At 53.8% G+C, this 19,610-nt stretch overlaps 9 protein-coding genes across 9 annotated transcripts; 3 read left to right on the top strand and 6 right to left on the bottom strand.

Moving 5' to 3' along the window:
• Window positions 1–139: 139 nt before the first annotated feature.
• Window positions 140–2,900, top strand: EI97DRAFT_500223 (alpha/beta-hydrolase; the record flags this gene model as incomplete). The annotated part of the gene is made up of 6 exons (XM_033802652.1): window positions 140–274; window positions 431–606; window positions 979–1,265; window positions 1,340–1,600; window positions 1,662–2,353; window positions 2,425–2,900. 6 exons carry the CDS (start codon window positions 140–142, stop codon window positions 2,827–2,829), a joined length of 1,956 nt encoding a protein of 651 aa, XP_033655552.1. The 3' UTR covers window positions 2,830–2,900.
• Window positions 2,851–4,531, bottom strand: EI97DRAFT_432101 (histone acetyltransferase GCN5). Its single transcript, XM_033798089.1, has 2 exons — window positions 4,257–4,531; window positions 2,851–4,206 (listed from the first exon to the last, which is right to left on the bottom strand). Exons 1-2 carry the CDS (start codon window positions 4,437–4,439, stop codon window positions 3,157–3,159), a joined length of 1,233 nt encoding a protein of 410 aa, XP_033655553.1. The 5' UTR covers window positions 4,440–4,531; the 3' UTR covers window positions 2,851–3,156.
• Window positions 4,532–4,973: 442 nt separating this feature from the next.
• On the bottom strand, window positions 4,974–6,401 carry EI97DRAFT_493211 (kinase-like protein; the record flags this gene model as incomplete). The annotated part of the gene is made up of 4 exons (XM_033802355.1): window positions 6,190–6,401; window positions 5,977–6,091; window positions 5,646–5,905; window positions 4,974–5,575 (listed from the first exon to the last, which is right to left on the bottom strand). Exons 1-4 carry the CDS (start codon window positions 6,248–6,250, stop codon window positions 4,974–4,976), a joined length of 1,038 nt encoding a protein of 345 aa, XP_033655554.1. The 5' UTR covers window positions 6,251–6,401.
• Window positions 6,402–6,684: 283 nt separating this feature from the next.
• Window positions 6,685–8,100, bottom strand: EI97DRAFT_449406 (SGNH hydrolase; the record flags this gene model as incomplete). The annotated part of the gene is made up of 2 exons (XM_033800215.1): window positions 6,685–7,842; window positions 7,906–8,100. 2 exons carry the CDS (start codon window positions 8,098–8,100, stop codon window positions 6,685–6,687), a joined length of 1,353 nt encoding a protein of 450 aa, XP_033655555.1.
• Window positions 8,101–8,862: 762 nt separating this feature from the next.
• EI97DRAFT_374498 (histone-fold-containing protein) lies at window positions 8,863–9,437 on the bottom strand (the record flags this gene model as incomplete). The annotated part of the gene is made up of 2 exons (XM_033795456.1): window positions 8,863–9,128; window positions 9,188–9,437. 2 exons carry the CDS (start codon window positions 9,435–9,437, stop codon window positions 8,863–8,865), a joined length of 516 nt encoding a protein of 171 aa, XP_033655556.1.
• Window positions 9,438–10,006: 569 nt separating this feature from the next.
• EI97DRAFT_395750 (uncharacterized protein) lies at window positions 10,007–11,771 on the bottom strand. The gene is made up of 3 exons (XM_033796324.1): window positions 11,422–11,771; window positions 11,249–11,353; window positions 10,007–11,194 (listed from the first exon to the last, which is right to left on the bottom strand). Exons 1-3 carry the CDS (start codon window positions 11,637–11,639, stop codon window positions 10,393–10,395), a joined length of 1,125 nt encoding a protein of 374 aa, XP_033655557.1. The 5' UTR covers window positions 11,640–11,771; the 3' UTR covers window positions 10,007–10,392.
• A 69-nt stretch (window positions 11,772–11,840) lies between these two features.
• Window positions 11,841–13,116, top strand: EI97DRAFT_432107 (uncharacterized protein). Its single transcript, XM_033798090.1, has one exon. The coding sequence runs from the start codon at window positions 11,957–11,959 to the stop codon at window positions 13,052–13,054; it is 1,098 nt and encodes a 365-aa protein (XP_033655558.1). The 5' UTR covers window positions 11,841–11,956; the 3' UTR covers window positions 13,055–13,116.
• A 1,319-nt stretch (window positions 13,117–14,435) lies between these two features.
• Window positions 14,436–16,580, bottom strand: EI97DRAFT_395757 (Nse4-domain-containing protein). The gene is made up of 3 exons (XM_033796325.1): window positions 15,921–16,580; window positions 14,997–15,860; window positions 14,436–14,951 (listed from the first exon to the last, which is right to left on the bottom strand). Exons 1-3 carry the CDS (start codon window positions 16,450–16,452, stop codon window positions 14,767–14,769), a joined length of 1,581 nt encoding a protein of 526 aa, XP_033655559.1. The 5' UTR covers window positions 16,453–16,580; the 3' UTR covers window positions 14,436–14,766.
• A 233-nt stretch (window positions 16,581–16,813) lies between these two features.
• EI97DRAFT_374566 (phosphatidylinositol 3-kinase) lies at window positions 16,814–19,593 on the top strand (the record flags this gene model as incomplete). Its single annotated transcript, XM_033795460.1, has 3 exons — window positions 16,814–16,875; window positions 16,931–17,017; window positions 17,064–19,593. 3 exons carry the CDS (start codon window positions 16,814–16,816, stop codon window positions 19,591–19,593), a joined length of 2,679 nt encoding a protein of 892 aa, XP_033655560.1.
• Window positions 19,594–19,610: the final 17 nt, after the last annotated feature.

Raw genomic sequence — 19,610 nt, forward strand, 5'->3', positions numbered from 1 at the left:
ACTAGTACTTATTTTTACCAAGAAGTAATGCAGATGTCTGAACAAGACCAGCACCTCTTATCAGGACTAAAAACTCATTATTAAAAGACATAACCACAGGCGCCCAAACAGTGTACACAGCTGATCCGGGGAGAAAATAATGAAACACAACGCCGTACCCGCCTACCTAGTAAGCTCGTATTGCGAGAAGTTTCCCACCGTATCCTCGAATCAGATCTCTGTGGGTGTAAGACGCATGGAACGGCGGGGTGGCATGTCACATATGACTGGGAGGGTATGTAGGTATACCCAGGTGAAAGGTTAAGCATCACGTCTTGGATATAATAGACCGATTCTTTTGATGTCTACTGCATGCGGACGCCAATATTTTCAGAAAGAAAGACATTGTTCTGAATGAGTCATTTTCAGGAAAGTCTGTGTTGCCTCCTAGTTGTTGTCTTACGCATACGATCTGACTTCGCGAGTCAGTGAGCTATGCCATTGGGAAGGAGAAGTCGTACCAGAACCTTGGTATGGCCCATGCCATTATCTAACTAATCATCACTTAATAACGGTGGGGAACTGCGGGGTTTCCTATCCTGAAGCTGAACCAATGCCCCTCATGTGGTATGTGTTTCCGTTTTTATCCCCAGACAGTGCGCCACTGCCTGGGAGGATTGCGTGCTAATGTTCTCTGGGAGTTTTGTTGGAAGCCAGTTACCTGTATATGAAATGCTATCCTGCACTTATCCCTGCCGTGATGGATCGAATCAGGTTACTGTGCTCGAATGAAGTAGGGTGTGTCCCAAACATCACCAACCACACCGTCCTCACGTCAGACGCTCTTCAAGCGTCCCATCGACCAAAGTCCAAGGTCACCCGGAGTCTGCATCGGTACTTGGTATAACGGACATACATATGTACTTAAAAGCGCCTACATTAGAACAATCCTATCCTATGCTTCCTATACTATTACATACTTTGCTACAAGATGTTTAGCTACCTCCTTGTATTACTGCTTCTCTTCTTCTGCCTGTACACTTCTGCAGACGAAGTCTCGGATGCCCTCAGCGCGACCCCGACTGCAACCATAGGTGCAGGTCGTATCATTGGCACGACAACTGCGATAGGTCCAACCGGCTCTTCCATCGCCGTGAACAAGTTCCTCGGAATCCCGTACGCGGCGCCGCCAACGAACGAGAACCGCTTCCGGCCTCCTCAACCTCCGGCACCATGGCAGACCAGAGATACCAAGCAATTCTCGGCATCCTGTCCTCAAGTTTTTGGTAAGTTCCGGGGTCATGTTTTTAAGGGATACATACACTGATAACGGAATGGCTGACGAGAAATGATGCTATAGTCCAGAGCCCCGTATCCAGTCGAGACTTCACCCGCGCTGTCTTCAACAATCCCGCTCCGGCAGAAAGCGAAGACTGCCTCTACCTCAACGTGTTTGCTCCTAGAAAGGCCTGGGACCCAGCCCACCCACCCTATCCCGTGCTTTTCTGGATGTACGGCGGAGGCTGGCAGTTTGGCAATGCTGGGCAACCCTGGTACGATGGGTCGTACTTCGCCGCACTGGAGGATGTAGTCGTTGTAAGTGTGAATTATCGAACCAACGGTAAGGCGCCATAACAATCAACAGTCTCCTCCTGGCACATGTTACTGAAAACAAACCGCAGCATTCGGACTCCCCATCGCACCCACCATCACCAATCTCACGGAACGCAATCTTGCCGTGCTCGACCAACGAGCGGGGCTCCAATGGGTACAAGAAAACATCCGCTATTTCGGCGGTGATGCCTCGCGCGTCACCATCTTCGGACAGTCTGCGGGCGCATACGCAGTCGATCTCCTGATTACCTCGTACGCCCCCACTGCGCCTCGCCCGTTTCGAGCCGCCATCATGCAGAGCGGGAATTATGCGTATATACCTGCCGTTCTATGTGACCCTGCTGGGTATTACTCGTGGAATGCACTGGCTGCGGAATTGAATTGTACAGGGACCGACGCGCAGAAGTTCACTTGCATCAAAAGCCAGCCGTGGCAAAACATCACGGCCGCGCAGGAAAGAAACTACACCATTGGATTCGGTCACGCTTGCGACAATGTGACCGTCGTGTCCGATCCGCGGACGCGCCTTGAGGCGGGGAATGTGGCCAATGTGCCCGTGATATTGGGCACAGATACGGCAGACGGAAGTTTCTACACCATCCAGTTCGTGTTCAATACGGACGGCTACTTCCAAACCTATTTCCCCGGGAATCCGGGGCTCAGGGATAGAGCGTTGGCGCAGTACCCGATCGGCAGCGAGGGTAGGACTGACGCGCAATATCAGCTACAGCAGATCCATACCGACTGGTTCTTCCATTGCGTAAGTCCCTTTCCCCCATAACCCCTGAGGTTACTGTCTTCATCGACCATTTGCACTCACCGAACCAACAGCCAGCCGTGTGGTACGCCAACACCTACACAGCTCGCAACCCAACATACCGCTACCTCTTCAACGCCACCTTCACCAACACGCGCGCCCAATATTCCAATTGGCCGGCAGCATATCAAGGCGCGTATCACACATCCGAGATTCCTATAGCCTTCACCTCGTACGACAAGTCCACCGAGGAAGCAAGCGAAAGGGATCTCTCCAACCTCATGCGTAGAGCTTGGGCGAACTTTGCGAGAGACCCTACGAGCCCGCCTCTGTCGGATTGGCCGCGTGCAACGCAAGCGGAGGGCGACGCCGATGTCATGGGATTCGGTACGGACGGAAAGGGCGGTCATGGGCCCGTTGTCGACGTGCACAAGTGTCGGTTTTGGGAGCAGGAGGGCTTTCGTACAATACACGCTTGATAAATCCAAATCGGAAGATTGGTATTCATGAGTAGATGCGTAAATCGTTACTTCGCCCTCAAGCGGCAACCGAACCCCTAGCCCTCCCTCATACGAAACACCTCCAACCCCAGCACCTCCAATCACACCCAAATCATACGTCCCATCCGGGGTCCTTTTATCATGAAACATTGTCCTCGTGAAGGCCTCGCACGTGCCGTGCACACCGTGACAATTCTGTTTCGCGCCAACTTCGCTGGCCGCGGAAAACTAATCAGATAGACGCCCGTCCTGTTGCATGGGATTCAAGTATATTAAAATTGCCCCAAGGTTCCACTCTTAATACAATCATTTCTCAAGTAAGTCATGCCACTCGGGAATCTCCTTGATAAGACTCCACATGTACTTCTCCAGCCTAACGGCACACTTGGCGTATACAGTCGCAGCGTCGTTATACCGCCGGCAATTACTGAAAATCAACTTGAGATCCGCAACGAAGTCTTTCACGGTAGTATATGCACCTTGGTACAATTTTTCCTCCATGGTCGATAGATCCATCGGTGACGTGATGACATTATAGTAATCGGGGACTTCGTCCTTGTCAACGGGCTTGAAGAAGGGCCATGCCTGGCTGTGTGATTGGATTTGGTGCAGGAAACGTTGGAATTCGTGGAATTGAGGTCCACGGCGCGGTTCGCGGGATAAGGTATCCATTTCTGGAGACCAGCCGGATGCCCGGATGGCGGGGATGGAGAGCGGGTCGATGGGAGTGAGGCCGTTGGCCCATGGTGGAGGCGGTTGATGGATGATGTAGCTTTTACCCAATGTTCGGATTTTGGCTTGGACGGTTTCCTTCTGCTTCTGGAGCATACGCGCAGCTTCGATGTAACGAATCCGGGGAAGCATGGTGCATTGCATGAGTGTCCCTCCTTCGTAATCCTTGATATACCCCATCCAAGCTGACTTGGGGAGAGTAATCTCTTTAGTGAATCCCTGCTTTTTAAAATACCCGGTCGCAAAGTTGTCGGCGTAAGTCAAGAAATGCTTCACCGGGGAAGAGGCTCTGACATAGTCTTTCAAATGGGCCATGAGATGCGCCCCGTATCCTTTCACCTGCTGATCAGACGAGACTGCGCAGAAGACGATTTCAGCAAACTCCCGTTTTCGGAACTCTCGGAATGTTATCCCGGCAATGACCTCCAGAGGCTGCTTGACGATCGCCATGGACAAATGAGTGCGATCGTAGACGAGACGTGCGATGTAATCTTTGGGCATTTTCGGAAGTTGCCTTTGAAACAGGTTTTTGAGACCTGTGAGGATGATGGTACTCTCTCTGGTGCCGTCATTATTGACAACGCGAACTTCGATCTCGCCATTTCGTTCTTCTATGACTGCAGGCTTTGGGACAGTCAGAAGGCTTCCTAAGGTTAAGGGCACTACTAGCCTACCTTCTCTGGGAAAGGAACCCTCCCTGTTGTAGCTGGAGGTTGAATGTCCGGTTTTGTCAAGGTATCATCATCAGCCCCTTCGATGCGTTTGGCCGCGTCCAGTTCTTCGGAAGCCTTGCGCTCCGCAACAAGGAGGTTCCGCCCGCGGTCGGCTGGATCTGAGTGCGACCCCGCTCCGTCCATCCGCGTTGAATGCTGGCGAACATGGACTTTTGATTGGTGATATTCAATGTGGTGCAGGTTAACCTAGGCTCTCCGAAGTTGCGTGATGGAACTGTTTTACACCATTCTGTCTCTCTCTCAAGCGGGGATCACATAGGGTGTTAGGCACTTACCTAATCTATTATGTGCGTTAATCGGTAATTTATTGGCACGTTACTGTGGTAGTTTAACCCTTGTGTTACCTTAATTTGCAAAAGCACCTACTATAACGACGCCTCTAGTTAGCTAGATAGCAAAACTCTTTGTTGTAGTGCCTTGACATATTTCCTTAGGGAGCTAAAATAGCACTCTAGCAGCTAGCGGAAGTCTTTCATTCTTTAATAGACTAGTTTTTTATATCTAACGGCTGTATTTGTAAGGCTTGTGCTACAATCCTACGCGCCCGAGCGCATCTCAGCGCTTTTACGGTTACAGATTTAGAACGGACGACTCAGGTTTATTTAATATCACCGGCATGCCAAAGAAGTGGAGGTATACGGGCCTCGACTGTTATATCTAAATTTCACCGTGTTTCAATGCCATCGGGCCCGAATCAGCCTGGCGGAACCAAGCATGCTCCAAAGCCTCCCGAGCAGTGATTCTCCTCGCTGGATCCAAGTTCGCCATCTTCATAATTAAATCCCTAAACTCCCCGTCCACATACTGCCACATCGTGAAAGGCTTTCTCGGCCTCTCGGCATCAAAGTCACCTGCGAGAGCAACGAGGCGCTCGAAAAAGGGGTTCTCTTCTCCAATATGCCGAAGCAGGCCCCGAAAGCCATCCTCATCTCCAAAATACGAGATATGTCTCCGAAGGATATGCCTCCAGGCGTCATGCCAACTCAACTCTTCGTCGCTTACGCGAAAGATCATGTCGTTAAGGACCACGTAGATGGCTACCACCCCAAAGGAGAAGATATCGGATGGTGTTCTCTGCCGGGCACGGGCCCAAGATTCGGGGCTTCGCCATAATTGGTTTCCACAGAGGCACCCCTTGAGGTTCTTGCCGGGTGGGAGGAGCACCGCATCCTCCAAGTCTGAGATCTGGACTTTTTCGATAGTAAGGTCGTTGGCAGCCGTCTCGTCATAGTCGAGAAGGATATTGCTGGGTTTAATGTCTGCTTTAGCGTTAGCTTTCCCCGTTATCCCTGGATTGCTCCGATGCGACACAAGCGAAATCCGTCTCACCGGTATGGATGATTCCTCTATCATGAAGCTCAGCCAGTCCAGTGAAAGCACTTCTGAGGATACTTCGCCTCGTCTCCTTGGACAAGGTCTTCTGGCTGATCTGAAGGAGGTCGCCATTTAGAAAGTGATAGACGAAGAGTTCGAAGTCGGGAATGGTGTCGTCCACCGTCCGCAAATGGGGACACGAAGCTAAAGGCTTTTGTAGGTTTTGCTGGTACTCGAATTCGCCCGGTATCATGTTTTGATAATGAAGTTTTCTCCTTCGGAACTGGGCATGGGCAGTTAGCTTGGTGGTATCGGAGTCAGCGCGCAGGATTTGGAGAGTACACACCTCGCTCGGTAAACGCATAGTAACGGGCCTCGTCGCTCGGTAAGGATTTCCTGGACGCTGTATGTTCTCCCTGAATGCCCGCGAAGAGCTGCTCCTATTGAAAAGGGCTCGGACTCTGCGACAAAGACGTCATCGGCCGATGAACGGGGTGATGGTACTGCCGAATACAGAAGGATCCGGTGGCAGAGGGAATTCTGAATTTGCTCTGCGCACGGGGCCAAAGAATCGAAAAGGACTTGTGAAGACAGGATGCTATCCTTTGTCCCAGCAGCATGGCGGGAATGTCATCGGCACGAACCAGATAAATAACCTTCAAACACTGTGCTCTAGTAGCCTTAATCGGACTGTGCCCAATTGAATTACTTGAATTAGGTGATCCAACTCAGAGCAGCGGTACAAGAGGGTGTTCAGTCGGACGTGAGAGGGTGCAGTAGATATGATCGATGGTGCGGTCAACGGTTTATTTAGTAAGCCAACACGAACTTCAACCTCGAGCGGCTTGCGACCGAATGCGCGCCATGACAGCGGCGCAGCATGTGGAGCAGAAAGCGTGAGGTGAATATGAACACACAAAAGATGACATGGTCAGTACATCGGCAGAAGTGTTGAACCCCCATCTTGTTCTTCATATTTGCAGGCTGAAAAGTTTGTCTACGGTAATGCAATTCTCCCTCTTTTTATGTTAACGAACACAGAGAACCTAGATACCTACACAAACTCATCGGCGCCCCTTTCCCACTCTCGAAAAACGCCCACTGGAAACGCATCCGCCAAGCGCTGGTACCCCTTGACACTAGGATGCAGATAATCACCACTATCAAACTCGCTCTTCAACTGGCTCGGTATCTGCGGATCCCGGAGCATAGCATCGAAATCCACGACTGCGTCAAAGACACCGCTTTTCCGGATCCAGTCATTGATTCTGGTCCTCGTCTTTTCGCGTTCGGGATGCGAATACGGCTGGCCCGTGAAGTTTGCGGGAGCAGAGAAGGGCGTGATGGTCGCGGCCAGGACGGGAATGCCGAAAGCGTGGATGCGCGTCACCATCTGCTGGTAAGTTTGCGTGAGACGCTGGTAAACATAGTCCTGAGCTGCTGGGGTCGTGTCGGCGGTTCCGATGTCGTTGACCCCTTCGAAGATCATTGCGTACTTGACTCCCGGGTGGGCGAGGACGTCGCGATCGATGCGTCCAAGAGCGTTGGGTCCGAGGCCATCGTTCAGTATCCTGTTACCGCCAGCCGCAAGGTTGGCGATGGAGATGTGACGGGTGGAAGGGGACTTTTGTAGACGCTCGTGCAGAAGATCCGGCCAGCGATTGTTCTTGTTCGTTTCCGAGCCGCGGCCGTCCGTGATGCTATCTCCCACGATGACCAGGCTGCCATGTGAGGGCGGTACCCACGCCTCGATGCTGGAAAGGAAGTACCAGTGAGCTGCGCTTTGCGTGGACGGGTCAGTCACCGCAAGGGAGGCAGCATCAACGGCATTCCCAAACTGCCACCAACTCGTAGTCCGACTGCCAGGGTGGCTCGTGATTGAGTTGGTCGTCTGGCCGTCCTTCAGGTAGATGGACACGGACAGCAGAGCTCTTGGCTTGATTGGAAAGTTGAGGGGATCCGACACGGCGAGGGCGCCATTCGGGATGGAGATGGAGTCGCTTCCTGAAAAGGTGACCTTCTGCAGCGTCTTGGGCTGCATCTGGTGGATGCCGGCCGTGTCATTCGCAGCCAGTGCCACAGTGACTGCCGTGATGGGCAGGTTGGTGAGGCCAAAGGCGTTGGAGATCTTGAGGCGGATCTGCGAGGCGCCTACGGAAAGGCGCGGCGTCTGGCGGATGGTGGAGTTGACGAAGACGGCGCCGGTTTGGTTCTGCGCTTATAGTCAGAGTCCGTCGACTTTGATGTACCAGGAATCTGCGGAAAGGGAGCGTACAAAAGGCGCGGGTGGGAGATTGGCGGGTTCCGTCAATTGTGGCATTGAGGCCCATGTGTCAACCCAACGGCCATTGCGCGGGTTCGGCTCGCTGCGCCGTTTGGCAACTGTTGCTGCCGGTGCAGGCGTTGACGAGGCATCGCCGAGAGCGGCAGCGGCAAGGAGGAAGACGACGAGGCGGACAAGGGAAAACATGGTGTCGCAACCGCCCTCGTTGCCCATTCCCAGGGCGCCATCTTTTATAGGGATCGCAGCATGGTACCAGGTCTACCGGGCGGACGGAATAGATTGCGCACAGAGACGCGGCTATGATGCTGCGGGTCGGGGAGTCGTGGGTCCGGGGATGGTGGAGAGAGGGAATTGGCGGATAAATACGTTCAACGGCACACGGAAGCGCGGTCCTGGCTGCTGGATTTGCTGGCCTGGGAATGATAATCATCTATGAGCCTTTGGCATGGCTGCTCGGTCCACCTTCCCTTCTTTTGGACCTGGTGAATTTGAAGAGAGGACACAGTATAGCCGCCGGAACAAGGCTGCATTAACACTCGTGGAAAGGACACCCAAGCGCAATTCATGGGCATGCCCTAGAGACATCCTTAGACATTCGCTCCATACCCGAGAAAGAAAATACAATGCACACCTATGACGCCTTTTCCCTCCCTCCGGCTCTATAAAATGCAATCCCGCATTCCGAACAACGAAGAAGCCCCTGGCAGGAAATATTAGCGATCAGAGACCCTGCTCCGACCACAAGCCCAACGCCTCATCCGCCCAAGCTGCTTCATGCTACTTGGGCGCGGCACGTCATGTCAAGGCGACTTTGACTGGATAGTCCAACATGGTAGTTTCGCAAAAAGGCGCCACTCTCTCGGTGCCGGTGTTTTCTTCGATCGCAAAGCTGGAAGAGCAGCATGTGCACCATGACCTCTTGTACAAAAGACCGCTAGACGAGGCGCACTAAAAGTCGTCCTCGTCGGCCTTCTTCCTCCTCTTGCCTGGCCCCTTGCGCTTCTTGCTGTCGACATCCATGGCGTCGCCCGACTTTTCGGCAGGAGCGGGCGCGTCTGCGACCTTGGCGACAATCTCGGAAAGGAAGTCGAACTGTTCATTGGTGGTGACGACCTGCTTGAGGTGCAGCGGAGCGACGCGTTTGGAGTTGCGCGACCTGGCCTCGGCGGCCGCTTTGGTGACGAGCGAAATCATGAACAGCTCCAGAGCTTTGGCTGGGAATGACGGTTAGCAAATCAAGGGAACAACAAAGGGAAAACGTTCAGCAACGTACACACTACCACTGGGGTGACTTGGGCCACCTTCCCCACGTCGTCGTCGGCCTGCATGATGCGTTTTATCCTTGCGACCGGAAAGTGGTTCTTGATGACAATCTCCTTGGGCTGGTTCCCCGACGCTGGCGCTGAGCCCGCCAGGTCGCCGGCGCCATTACCCTCGGGACGCTTGCCAATGGCCGTATCCGAGGGCTCTGGAAGGTAGTCGGAGTCGTAGCGACCTTGTTCTTGCTTGACGGTGCGTGGCATGGTGAAGGGCTTGTGCACGATGGGGCTCGAGGCGGGCGGGGAGTAGGGCGAGGTGTGAGGATGGGAGACGTTGGAGAAGTGGGAGGCGGAGGAGATGGAGGGCCGGTAGCCCTGGTGCTGAGGGTGGACGTAGTCGTGAGAGTGGTCCGAGGAGTGGTATGCGGAGAGGTCTGGGGATTGCGGTGCCCACGTTGCGTCGGCCTCGTCCATGTCTCGCACTGCAGACCTGGAGACTAAATGGGTTGCTCTGGGCGAGCTAACTGAAAGAGGGCGTCTAAGCGACGACGCGCTGAGGTGGTCCACGGGTTGTGAACCGTGATCCGCGTTTGCTGGAGGAGCAACAAGTCGGTTTGTCGGTGTGTCAAAACCGGGGGGCGGTGAGACGCGGCAGAATGATGAGAGAGTTGGCCGGACGAGCAGGAGGGGCCCATTGTCAAATAAATACACAAAGGAGACAACGGCAGCCACTAGCCACGCGTTCTCTACATCACGTGCCGGGGCGTAGAGCACCGCCACAACTCAGAATCAACGTCAAGCTTCATCAGCAAGCAGGACTCTTGTGCCCTTCACACCGCATCTCCGTCCCCCTTCACCTTCACCTTTTCCTTTCAGGCGACGGTGAATGGCAGACGGGATCGTGTGCAGCGTTGGGTGATGACACTCTGAGCCCCCCGAGACCATGCGCTGGCTGTGAGCTATTGCTACTGCTGCTGCGTCGCGTCGTTAATGTCTGGTGAACAAAGCCCGGCCTCTTCCAGCGGCTTGTGGTTATGTCACCAGCACAACCACGTGTTGCTTGCGCATTGCATTGCACTCCAGCTTACAACTGGCCTGTCGCTGAGGGTTGAAAAATGACTTGATCTAATCTGACAACGCGTGCATCCGCCTGCGTGGTATCTCTTTTAAACATGTCTATAGCCAAATATAAATACAACCTCTTGTGCCTACCATCTCTCTAGATGTCTCGCACAATGCTGCCATCGTCCTTCTTGCCCGGGCCCCTAGAGCCCTCTGCCGCGTATGTCTCCGCGAGTCCTGCCTTGGGGTCCTCGTCCGGCAATCCTCGCGTCCGCCGCACGTCGAGCACGGCTTCGCGCACCCTTCGTGTGCATTCCCTGCGCAGCTCTTCCGCTTCTTCCGAGTACTTCAATGCCTCGCTCACCACCCCAAGCGCCATCGGCCCGCTGACCTCCGCTTCCTCGTCCCGCATCCGTCTCCACCGCTCCCGCAGGTCCCCAAACGCCCGGTCGCCGTCCAGCTTCTTGCCGAACGTTACGCTCACCTCCTTGCCTGGCCGCGGCACGAATCGGGGGAACGTCCGTGTCTCGTGCATGATCTGGTCCGGTCCCTCGAGCCAGATGGGCACCACGTCCGGGCATGGCTCGCTCTCCAGAATGAGGCGAGATATGCCCCATTTGAAGTAGCGCATCGTCTTTGCCTCGTGCTGGTGTATCCTTCCCTCGGGGAAGATGTGTACCCACGCGTGACGTCGGCTGAGGTACGCGGACGGCGCCGGGAAGGTATCCTGGCCATTTGTCGAGTACGTGAGGTGGCCCGATGTGAAGGGGTCCGAGAGATCCGGGCTTCGCAGTGACTTCGTCGGTCTTGTTGCTTGACCGTCGACGTCGAGGAAAGGGCCGCGCGACAGGAGTCGGATGGCTTGCGTAACTGTAGGCTGGAAAAGGCCGCCGTACTGCGAGTACTGGCTGCGGTGCGTCGGAAGAAGCTGTCCGAGAGTGAAGAAGAGGGAAAGCCCTCTTTTGCGCCTGTCAATGCAACGTCGCTGCGCAAGGGCGATTGCTAGGACTCACTTATTGGTGAAGCATAGGTCGTAGCTCCCGAGACCCCAGCGCAGATTGTCGGGGTTGAACATGTATCGTAAGGGCAGAACTCCCCACATCAAAGGGTCATCTAGGCTGAGAGAGCCTCGTGCGTGAGCAGCAGTTCTCCCATGGGGTTGCATGGTTTCGGGTCCCTTACATACACGGAAATATGGTTCGACACAGTAATCAACCCTCGCTGGCGCCCCTCGACGTCCTCGCGTTCATCCAAGAGCTGGAGAAACTCGTCCAGGCCATGCACCTCCGTCCTGCTCAGCCCGTACAAAAACGAACAGCAGAGCATGCCGACAGTCCCCATGGTGAAGGAGGACGCCGTGCGCCATGGCCAGCTGGGAGCCGGCGGCTGCTCTTCAGGGCGCATCGAGAAACACGAGAGATGGGAGAGGGAGAAAGGCGCGACAGCGAGCTGCCAGCCTGGGAAAGACGATGGTCATGTCAACAAAAAGAATCTTGAAACTCCAACCATTTGCGGACCTCGGCAGCGCCACACCGGCCACACTAAATAATTCCAGCCACAATGTGGCTGCCAAATTCCCACCGATGAAGCTCCGACGACGTCAACAACATGTACTGTGTATAAAACACCGCTTGACGTCCTGCTCCGGAAATAATAGATCCACCCTTCTACTGCGGCAACTGTGCGTGCTGGGTGCGGTACGACACCACAGACAATACAGCATGGCGCACAGCAAGCGCAACACCTCGCGCGCCGTCTTCACCTCGTATGAGCGTGAATCCCTCAAGTCCTCCTGGGGCTCGCAGTCCACCCGTCTGTCGCGAGACTCCTTCCTCCCGTTCGGATCCTGCTCCTTGTGCCTTCTGCCCGCCGTGGACCCCGTGTGTTGCCCGCACGGCGACCTCTTCTGCCGAGAATGCGCAATGACAAATCTACTCGCCCAGCGGAAGGAGATCAAGCGGCTGGAGAAGGTAGCGGAGCGGTTGAAGGAAGAAGAGGAGGAACGCAGACTCAGAGAGGAGGAAGAGGCGAGACAACGAGCCGTGGAGGAGTTTGAAGCCGTCCAGATGGGCCTGGAGTTCAAGATTGGCGCAGGTACCAAGGTAGTGGGCCGAGAGGGTGGCAAAGTCGTGGTCGAAAAGGAGGACGAAGGAAGAGAAGGCCAACCCAGAGGCACGAAGCGAAAGTTCGAAATCGACGAGGAGGAACTGATGCGCATTGCAAAAGAGGAACGGAGCCGCGCAAAGCTGGCCATTGATGCAGAGAGGAAGGCCGCCAAGGGGCATCTTCCTAGCTTCTGGGTGCCAACGGAAACACCAGACTCGAATCGCAAGCCCATTGCCAAGATTAAGCAATCTCCTACCTGCCCGTCTAGTGATCCGGAAAACCCGCATCCGCTTTCCCTCAAATGCTTGACCACGGTCCACTTCACGGAGGAGAAGTCCCCAGGATCCGAGAAGCCCGTACGCACGTGCCCCAGCTGTCGAAAGACGCTTTCGAATGCTACAAAGGCTGTCCTAGCAATACCCTGCGGCCACGTGTTGTGCAAGCCTTGTGTTGAGAAGTTTCTCAAACCGGAACACCGGCACCATAGGGACGCGCATGATGAAGAGCCTGAACCCGATATGATACACTGCTATGTTTGCGATGCAGACCTCAGCCCGGGCCCTGAAAGCAAGGAGAAGGAGGGAAAGAAGCACAAAAAGGGGGATGATAGAGCTCCCAAGCCAGGTCTCGTTGACATTAGAACGGAGGGTACTGGATTCGCCGGGGGTGGGAAGAACGTGGTGAAGAAGGAAGGAGTAGCATTTCAAGTTTGAACAACAATATATGATACCCAAGGCATGCACTTAACGATATCTATTAACGACATGTATTAACGACATGCATCAGCCGAATGAAGACGCTATAACCCCTGTATGATAACCAGACTGTTGGCTCTCTTGCTACTGCGGAATCCGAGGTGAACATCCGAAGGTCTGACTGAGAACATTAGTGGGTCGAAACCTTGAAACAGATAGTCGGGTGGCTGCAGCCACCCTTTCAGCGCAAGCATCATAGTGTGCACGTGTTAGTGGAATCCCCCCACGGTAGATACACCAGGGTTTGACGTTATATCCAAAAGATTTAAACCGCAAAACCATATCCCGCACGAAGTTCAAGAGTACTCAGGAGTTCAAGAAAGCATGCGGTACAAGAAACCGGTGGGCAGAGAATCTCAACTGACACACCTAGATATTCAGATGAAAAAATAACATCCGCCCAAGTCATAATCGACCTCAACCATCACTCACAGCCCCCATTACAACAGTCTTCTCAATCCAATAATCATACACCAAGCCTTCCTCATCAAGCCAACGACGGAGTTTCAACACACAACTCCCATGACTCTCTGAAACCCGATGCGAATCATAATAGTATTCCGTCCAAGCGTTGGGTCTACGACAGACAAGTTTCGTAAGGCCATCCAAACACTGCTCGGCGGCAGAATACGTGGGACATATACAGATTGTGAGCCCCTGGCAATGTTCCAGATTGAGCATGTCGGGTTGGCCGACTTTATGCAAGATCACGTATTGATATTGGCAGCCTTCATCGGAGTTCGTGCGTTCGTGGTCTATCGTTGTGCTGGAGCATTCATCGGGAATCTCACGGTTCCGAGTCCTAGTTTGTTGAATACAGGTATCGCCATGAGCGTTGCCGATTGCCTCGCCTCCCTTGGCAAGGCTGTTGTCGATACAAGTTTTGCGGGTCTGCTCCATTTCAAGCGCGTATTAACCTCGGGAAAGTTTGTGCTTCCAGGTGCAACGCGACACCGTCACAGTCAGTGGCGGTATAAGTACATACATAGTAGGGGTGTGGTTTGCTAAACCCCATAAGGAACGGCCATATGGTCGTGTACCAGACTCCACTTCTTTCTGGAATATGTGGGAAATCGTCACTGTTCGTTGTTGAGTGAGCGGAGACTGCATACTCGTGAACTCCACATGATGGTTTTTCCTTTTGACTCACTGCTCTATGGTGGATTGGAGAATGTCCTGGATCGTATTAAAACATTGTCGAAGCTCTTTCCCCGCCCGCCTTAAAGGTATCCCCAGCGGGCGTTATCGCACGAGTCCTTAAACAGTGACGTCGACAGTAGCGTTGACTTGTGGCTTCGTAACATCGCGATGAGCTTAAGATGCCAGGACTGACATTAATCGCCGTTCGAGCGCCACTAGATACCAAATGTGTTTCTTGATCTAGACTAAATAATGCCTTCGTACATAAACTCCGGGGGTATCATGAATGAAATGGGATATGCCCTACCAGATTGAAGTCCATGTTTGTCAGGAGGCCCGACCAGTCCCCAGATGGGAAAAGAATCCCCACCTTACGCCTGAGACTACACATCGCTAAGCTGTTATACAAAAGATATTCAAAATCTATGCAAAGAAAGATAATACAAGAATGGAAAAAGTGTAAGGATGACGCCAACGTACAAGGCATCATCCGCCGCAAAGGCCAGCAGAAGGAACCTATCCCACCTGTTCTAGCCGTACCAGGCCCCGGCTGCAACCGTTGTCTGCTCTGGGACGCGATTGGGAATGAGGGGCTCTTTGATGTCGAAAGCGAAGATAAATTTCTTCCATGTGGGCCAATCAAGACTGAAAACGGCTTGATGTTTTTGCACATTGAGTTCGCGTTGTTGGGCGATGGTATGCGGCTTGGTTGGCACTACGATGGTCAGCAAAATTCAAGTGTAGCGGTGCAGTTTCTTACTGAGTAGCGGCAAACCATCCTCATCCTCTAGCACTTTCACTTCCCCTTCCTTTATGAGAAAGCTAATGTAAAACAGGTTTTCGACTGTTTGACCAAACGAGTGCGGGTTGACGACAAAATCGAAGAGCGACACCGCCGCCTCTTGAGTAGGGGCTAGCCATATTCGATGGCGCCTGGAAGCCGCCTCGATATCTGCAGGTTCCGGGTCGAAATCCATCGCATCCAGCTCTTCGGCCATCTTCTCGGAGTTCTCAGCTATGTGGTCCTGTAAGCGCTTCTTGATGCCCTTGACAAGGTGGGCGAGGTTGGAATTTTCAGATTGTTTCATGTCGGACTGGGTCAGCTCCTGTGGCCTGGTAGTGGGCCCGAGAGGCTGACGCTGCAATCTAGTACGACGACTCTGAGTGGTCCGCACGCGTTTTTGAACGGATAGTGGGCCCAGGAGGAAACTTGATACCGGCGGGCGTCTGTTGAAGGGAAAGCACGCTTCTCGGCCAAGTAGCGCCCAATCAAGAGCTTCGCCGTTATCGTCGTCATCGTCCTCGTTTTCCTCATCTTCAGCAGCCGTGCGGCGGCGATGGCGAACCTGGGTCGAAGAATGTCCTTCAGCCGCAGAGGGATCGCCGCCCGTTTTCATGAAATGTATACATCTTGACACAAATTGGTCGACATCGATTCCGACACTATTGTTCCCGTGCAGCGTATTTTTCAGCTTCTTACTGGCCAAGTCGCTGGCGTAAACCATGACGCGGGAGTCGAGGGCGGCATCTGCAGTCTGCTTGACTTTGCCCATGTAGTAGTTCTGCTTCTTGATGTGGGCTATCAGTCCATCATTCCCCGGCTTGGTCAACTCATCGCGGTTATCTAAGAATCATGTAAGTGATTACGAGGGGCAAGCACACTGTGTCAAGGTCAACCACGCACCTTCAATCTCTCGCTGGTGATTGCGCATGTTGGCGCGAAGCTGACGTCGAATCTCGGGATCTTGATGCGGATCGTAGAACTTTGTGTCTTCGTCTTCCTCGTCTTCCTCGTCTTCCTCGTCTTCATCCCCTTGGGCGCGCTCTGCACCATCATCATATTGCCCAAGCCTATCACCGTCTTGGTTTGCCTGCGGCGAGTCTTCAACGCTATACTCGTCGGTTCGACGACGCTTGCTCCGATGCGCGGAAACAATGGAGGGAGTCTGTAAGCGAGCACTTGAAGGGGGCGCCATTGGGCGCCTGGTTTTGGCGGTACCGCGCGGAGTGTCCTCTTGCGATTCAGGTTCCTGATTTTCCTTGTCGGAGCTGGCAGACCGTGAGGGGCTGGCAACCGCATAGTACGAGTCGCGTGTGCTTGTGGATGCTACGTGCGGGGGAATAGAGGGGTCGCGGTACAGCGAGTCGACGGTGGAAGAGCGGTAGGCAGTGGGGAGCTGGGGAGTCGCAGAGAGATGTGTGTTGAGACGCGCCATGGTGTCTGTGTTTGTTGGGGACTTCGATTGCTTTGGCCCGTTTGCATCGGACGACGCGTAGAAAGACAACAAACAGAGGCCGGCGAGAGGAGATAAGAGAATGTGGACGTGGGCGCGCTGGCGGAGTGAGGTGAAGTTGGAGAAACTCAGACGCGCGCGGTCGCGCTTTCGTCACGTCCAGGGGGTCGCGTGGGGTGCAGATCACGTGCAGCCTAGCGTGGGGGCCCGAGCTGCACATGTGGATACCTAGGTAGCATCATCACTGCTGAACATCAACACCACGACAAGCACACATGTTCATGTGCTGAGCCGCCGCCACCCAGATGGCCTGCGTTGGCAGACCAGAGAACCCGTGCGCGAAATGGAAGCCTTCTCCTTTGCCACCTCTACCGCCCTGACCCAGCTCTCCGTCCATGTCCGCATGTATGGTGGTTTAACTCCCCAGAGTCTGCCCGGGAAACAGCTAAGACGATGACAGAGACCGTATAGAAGGCAACCAGAAGGCGATTCCGTACTCTGTACTTCTCAAGCGCCCAGACCTGAGGCATCGCGTATCCAACATCAAGTCCGTTGCACGGTTCTACCACCTATCGTACTCACTGACGAAACAGTCCGCATTCCGAACTCTACGTCACGGCCCAAATATGGGCTGACAGCAAGCCTCTGACTGTGCCGGTTCAGACCTCCTATACGACCTTCAAGAACGCTCGCACATGGAACGAGTGGCTATCCCTCCCCATAACGTATGCCAACCTTCCGTCGTCAGCTCAACTCGCCATCACAGTCTGGGACCTGTCCCTTGCAGAGGACACCGAGTCAAATCTGCACGCTGTTCCTTTTGGGGGAACTACCGTTCCACTCTTCGACAAAGACAACACGCTGCAGAACGGCAGGCAGCGATGCCGCCTACACCGCTTCAAGGCCGCTGACGGTCTCTCTTCGACCACCACGCCCTGGGTAATACCGCCAGCGAGAAGGAGCCGGAATGACAATGTAAAGGAAGATTTGATTGACGAGCAAATTCTGGAGATGCAAAGGCTGGAAGAGCTTCTCAAGAAGCAGGAGATGGGCGAAATCCCCGAGAACCGTTGGTTGGATGGTCTTCTGTTCAAGAAAATGATGAAGATACGAAGTGATGCGCTGAATGCCGAAGCTGCTGCAAATGCACGTCTGAACAAGGCCAACATGAACGGCGATTCCCAAGAAGAGGAGCTGTTCTATCTCGATATTGAGTTACCCCGCTTCGATCATGCCGTCGTCTTTACGGACGTCGAGTACCCCCCACCGCCTGTTTCCAGCTTCAAGGTCTCATCAGATTCTGAGATTCGCCTGAGACCTCCGCCGGAAGTCTCCTTTGGTCCAGGTATCAACGTGGATGCGGATGGCTATGGAGACGCCCACGCTGGCCGCTTGATCCGCATATACGATCCCGAAACGGGCCGGTCGGATAACCCGGCCGAAAGCAAGCACCGCAGGTTGATGCGCAGCCAGCAAACGGACGCCCTTGACCGTGACCGGAAACCCGATGTTGACACACGGGACAAGATCAACAAGATCCTCACATATGGGCCTCTGCATGGTCTCAATGCGGATGAGCGCGATATCATTTGGAAGTTCAGATATTATCTTCTCCGAGACAAGAGAGCTCTAACCAAGTTCGTCAAGTCTGTGGGCTGGAATGACCCGATGGAGGTACGGCAGGCCGCTCCTCTGCTTGAACGGTGGGCAGAGGTGGAGATTGATGATGCGCTCGAACTCCTAGGCAGAGATTTCAACCATCCTATTGTTCGCGGCTATGCTGTGGAGCGCCTGAAGAAGGCCGAAGATGACGAGCTTTTGCTCTACCTTCTCCAACTCGTTCAAGCGTTGAAGTATGAAGCCGCTGGCGAAGGCGATGACTCGTCGCTTGCTCGCTTCCTGATCAGTCGCGCAACTAACAGCTTCCTTTTGGGGAATTATTTCCATTGGTACCTGATGGTTGAGATCAGCGACACAAGTAGCGACCAAGCTCCCGAGCATCGCGATCTCTTTGCGAAGGTAGAGTATGATTTCATGATCGAGCTTGAGAAGACTCCTCTGGGGAAGGAAACTCGAAACACGCTCAAGAGGCAAGGCGAGCTAGTCACCATATTAGCCAAAATCTCGAAAGACGTGCGCTTCGACCGTGGGAACCGTCCACAAAAGATCGGACGTCTCAAGAAGCTTCTTTCAGACCCGAAGAACGAGCTCACCAACTTCGAGCCCTTGCCTCTTCCGCTGGATCCGTCAGTCACAGTAGTAGGCATCCACCCTGATGACTGTAATGTATTGAAGTCGTCGCTGTTCCCCATGATCATCAATTTCAAGACTTCCAATAACACGAAATATCCGATCATCTTCAAGACCGGTGATGACCTGCGACAAGATCAGTTGGTCATCCAGATCATCACCCTGATGGATCGACTTCTACGAAAAGAAAACCTTGACCTCAAGCTCACTCCCTATCGCATCCTCGCAACCTCAACGTCTGCCGGAGCATTCCAGTTCATCCCGAGCATGTCTCTGGCGGCTGCCATCGCCAAACACAAAGGCTCCTTGCTCGCCTACTTGCATGCTAACAATCCAGATGACAGTGCGCCACTCGGTGTCCGCAAAGAAGCCATGGACACGTACATCAAGTCATGCGCGGGTTACTGCGTCATCACCTATTTGCTTGGAGTCGGCGATCGACATCTTGACAATCTCCTCATTTCGCCGTCAGGTCACTTCTTCCACGTTGACTTTGGCTACATCTTGGGACGAGATCCCAAGCCCTTCGCTCCACCCATCAAGCTGTCCCGAGAGATGATAGACGGGATGGGAGGCGCACAGCACCCGAACTATGCGCAGTTCAAGGAGTATGCATTTACGGCATTCACAACTCTCCGGAAGAGCAGCTCGCTGTTGCTGAATCTGTTTGCCCTGATGCAGGAGGCCAACATCCCGGATATCATGATTGAGCGGGAGGGTAGTGTTAGAAAAGTTCAGGAGAGAATGTGGTTGGATAAGACGGAGGAAGTCGCTGTGCGGGATTTCGGGGCGCTGGTAGAGGAGAGCGTGCAGAGCTATACGGCCGTGGTGATTGACCGCGTCCATGACTTTATGCAGTTTCTGAAGAAGTGAGCCCTGTCAGGGGACAA

The sequence above is a fragment of the Westerdykella ornata genome, assembly GCF_010094085.1.
Source record: "Westerdykella ornata strain CBS 379.55 unplaced genomic scaffold EI97scaffold_6, whole genome shotgun sequence".
Lineage (NCBI taxonomy): Eukaryota > Fungi > Ascomycota > Dothideomycetes > Pleosporales > Sporormiaceae > Westerdykella > Westerdykella ornata.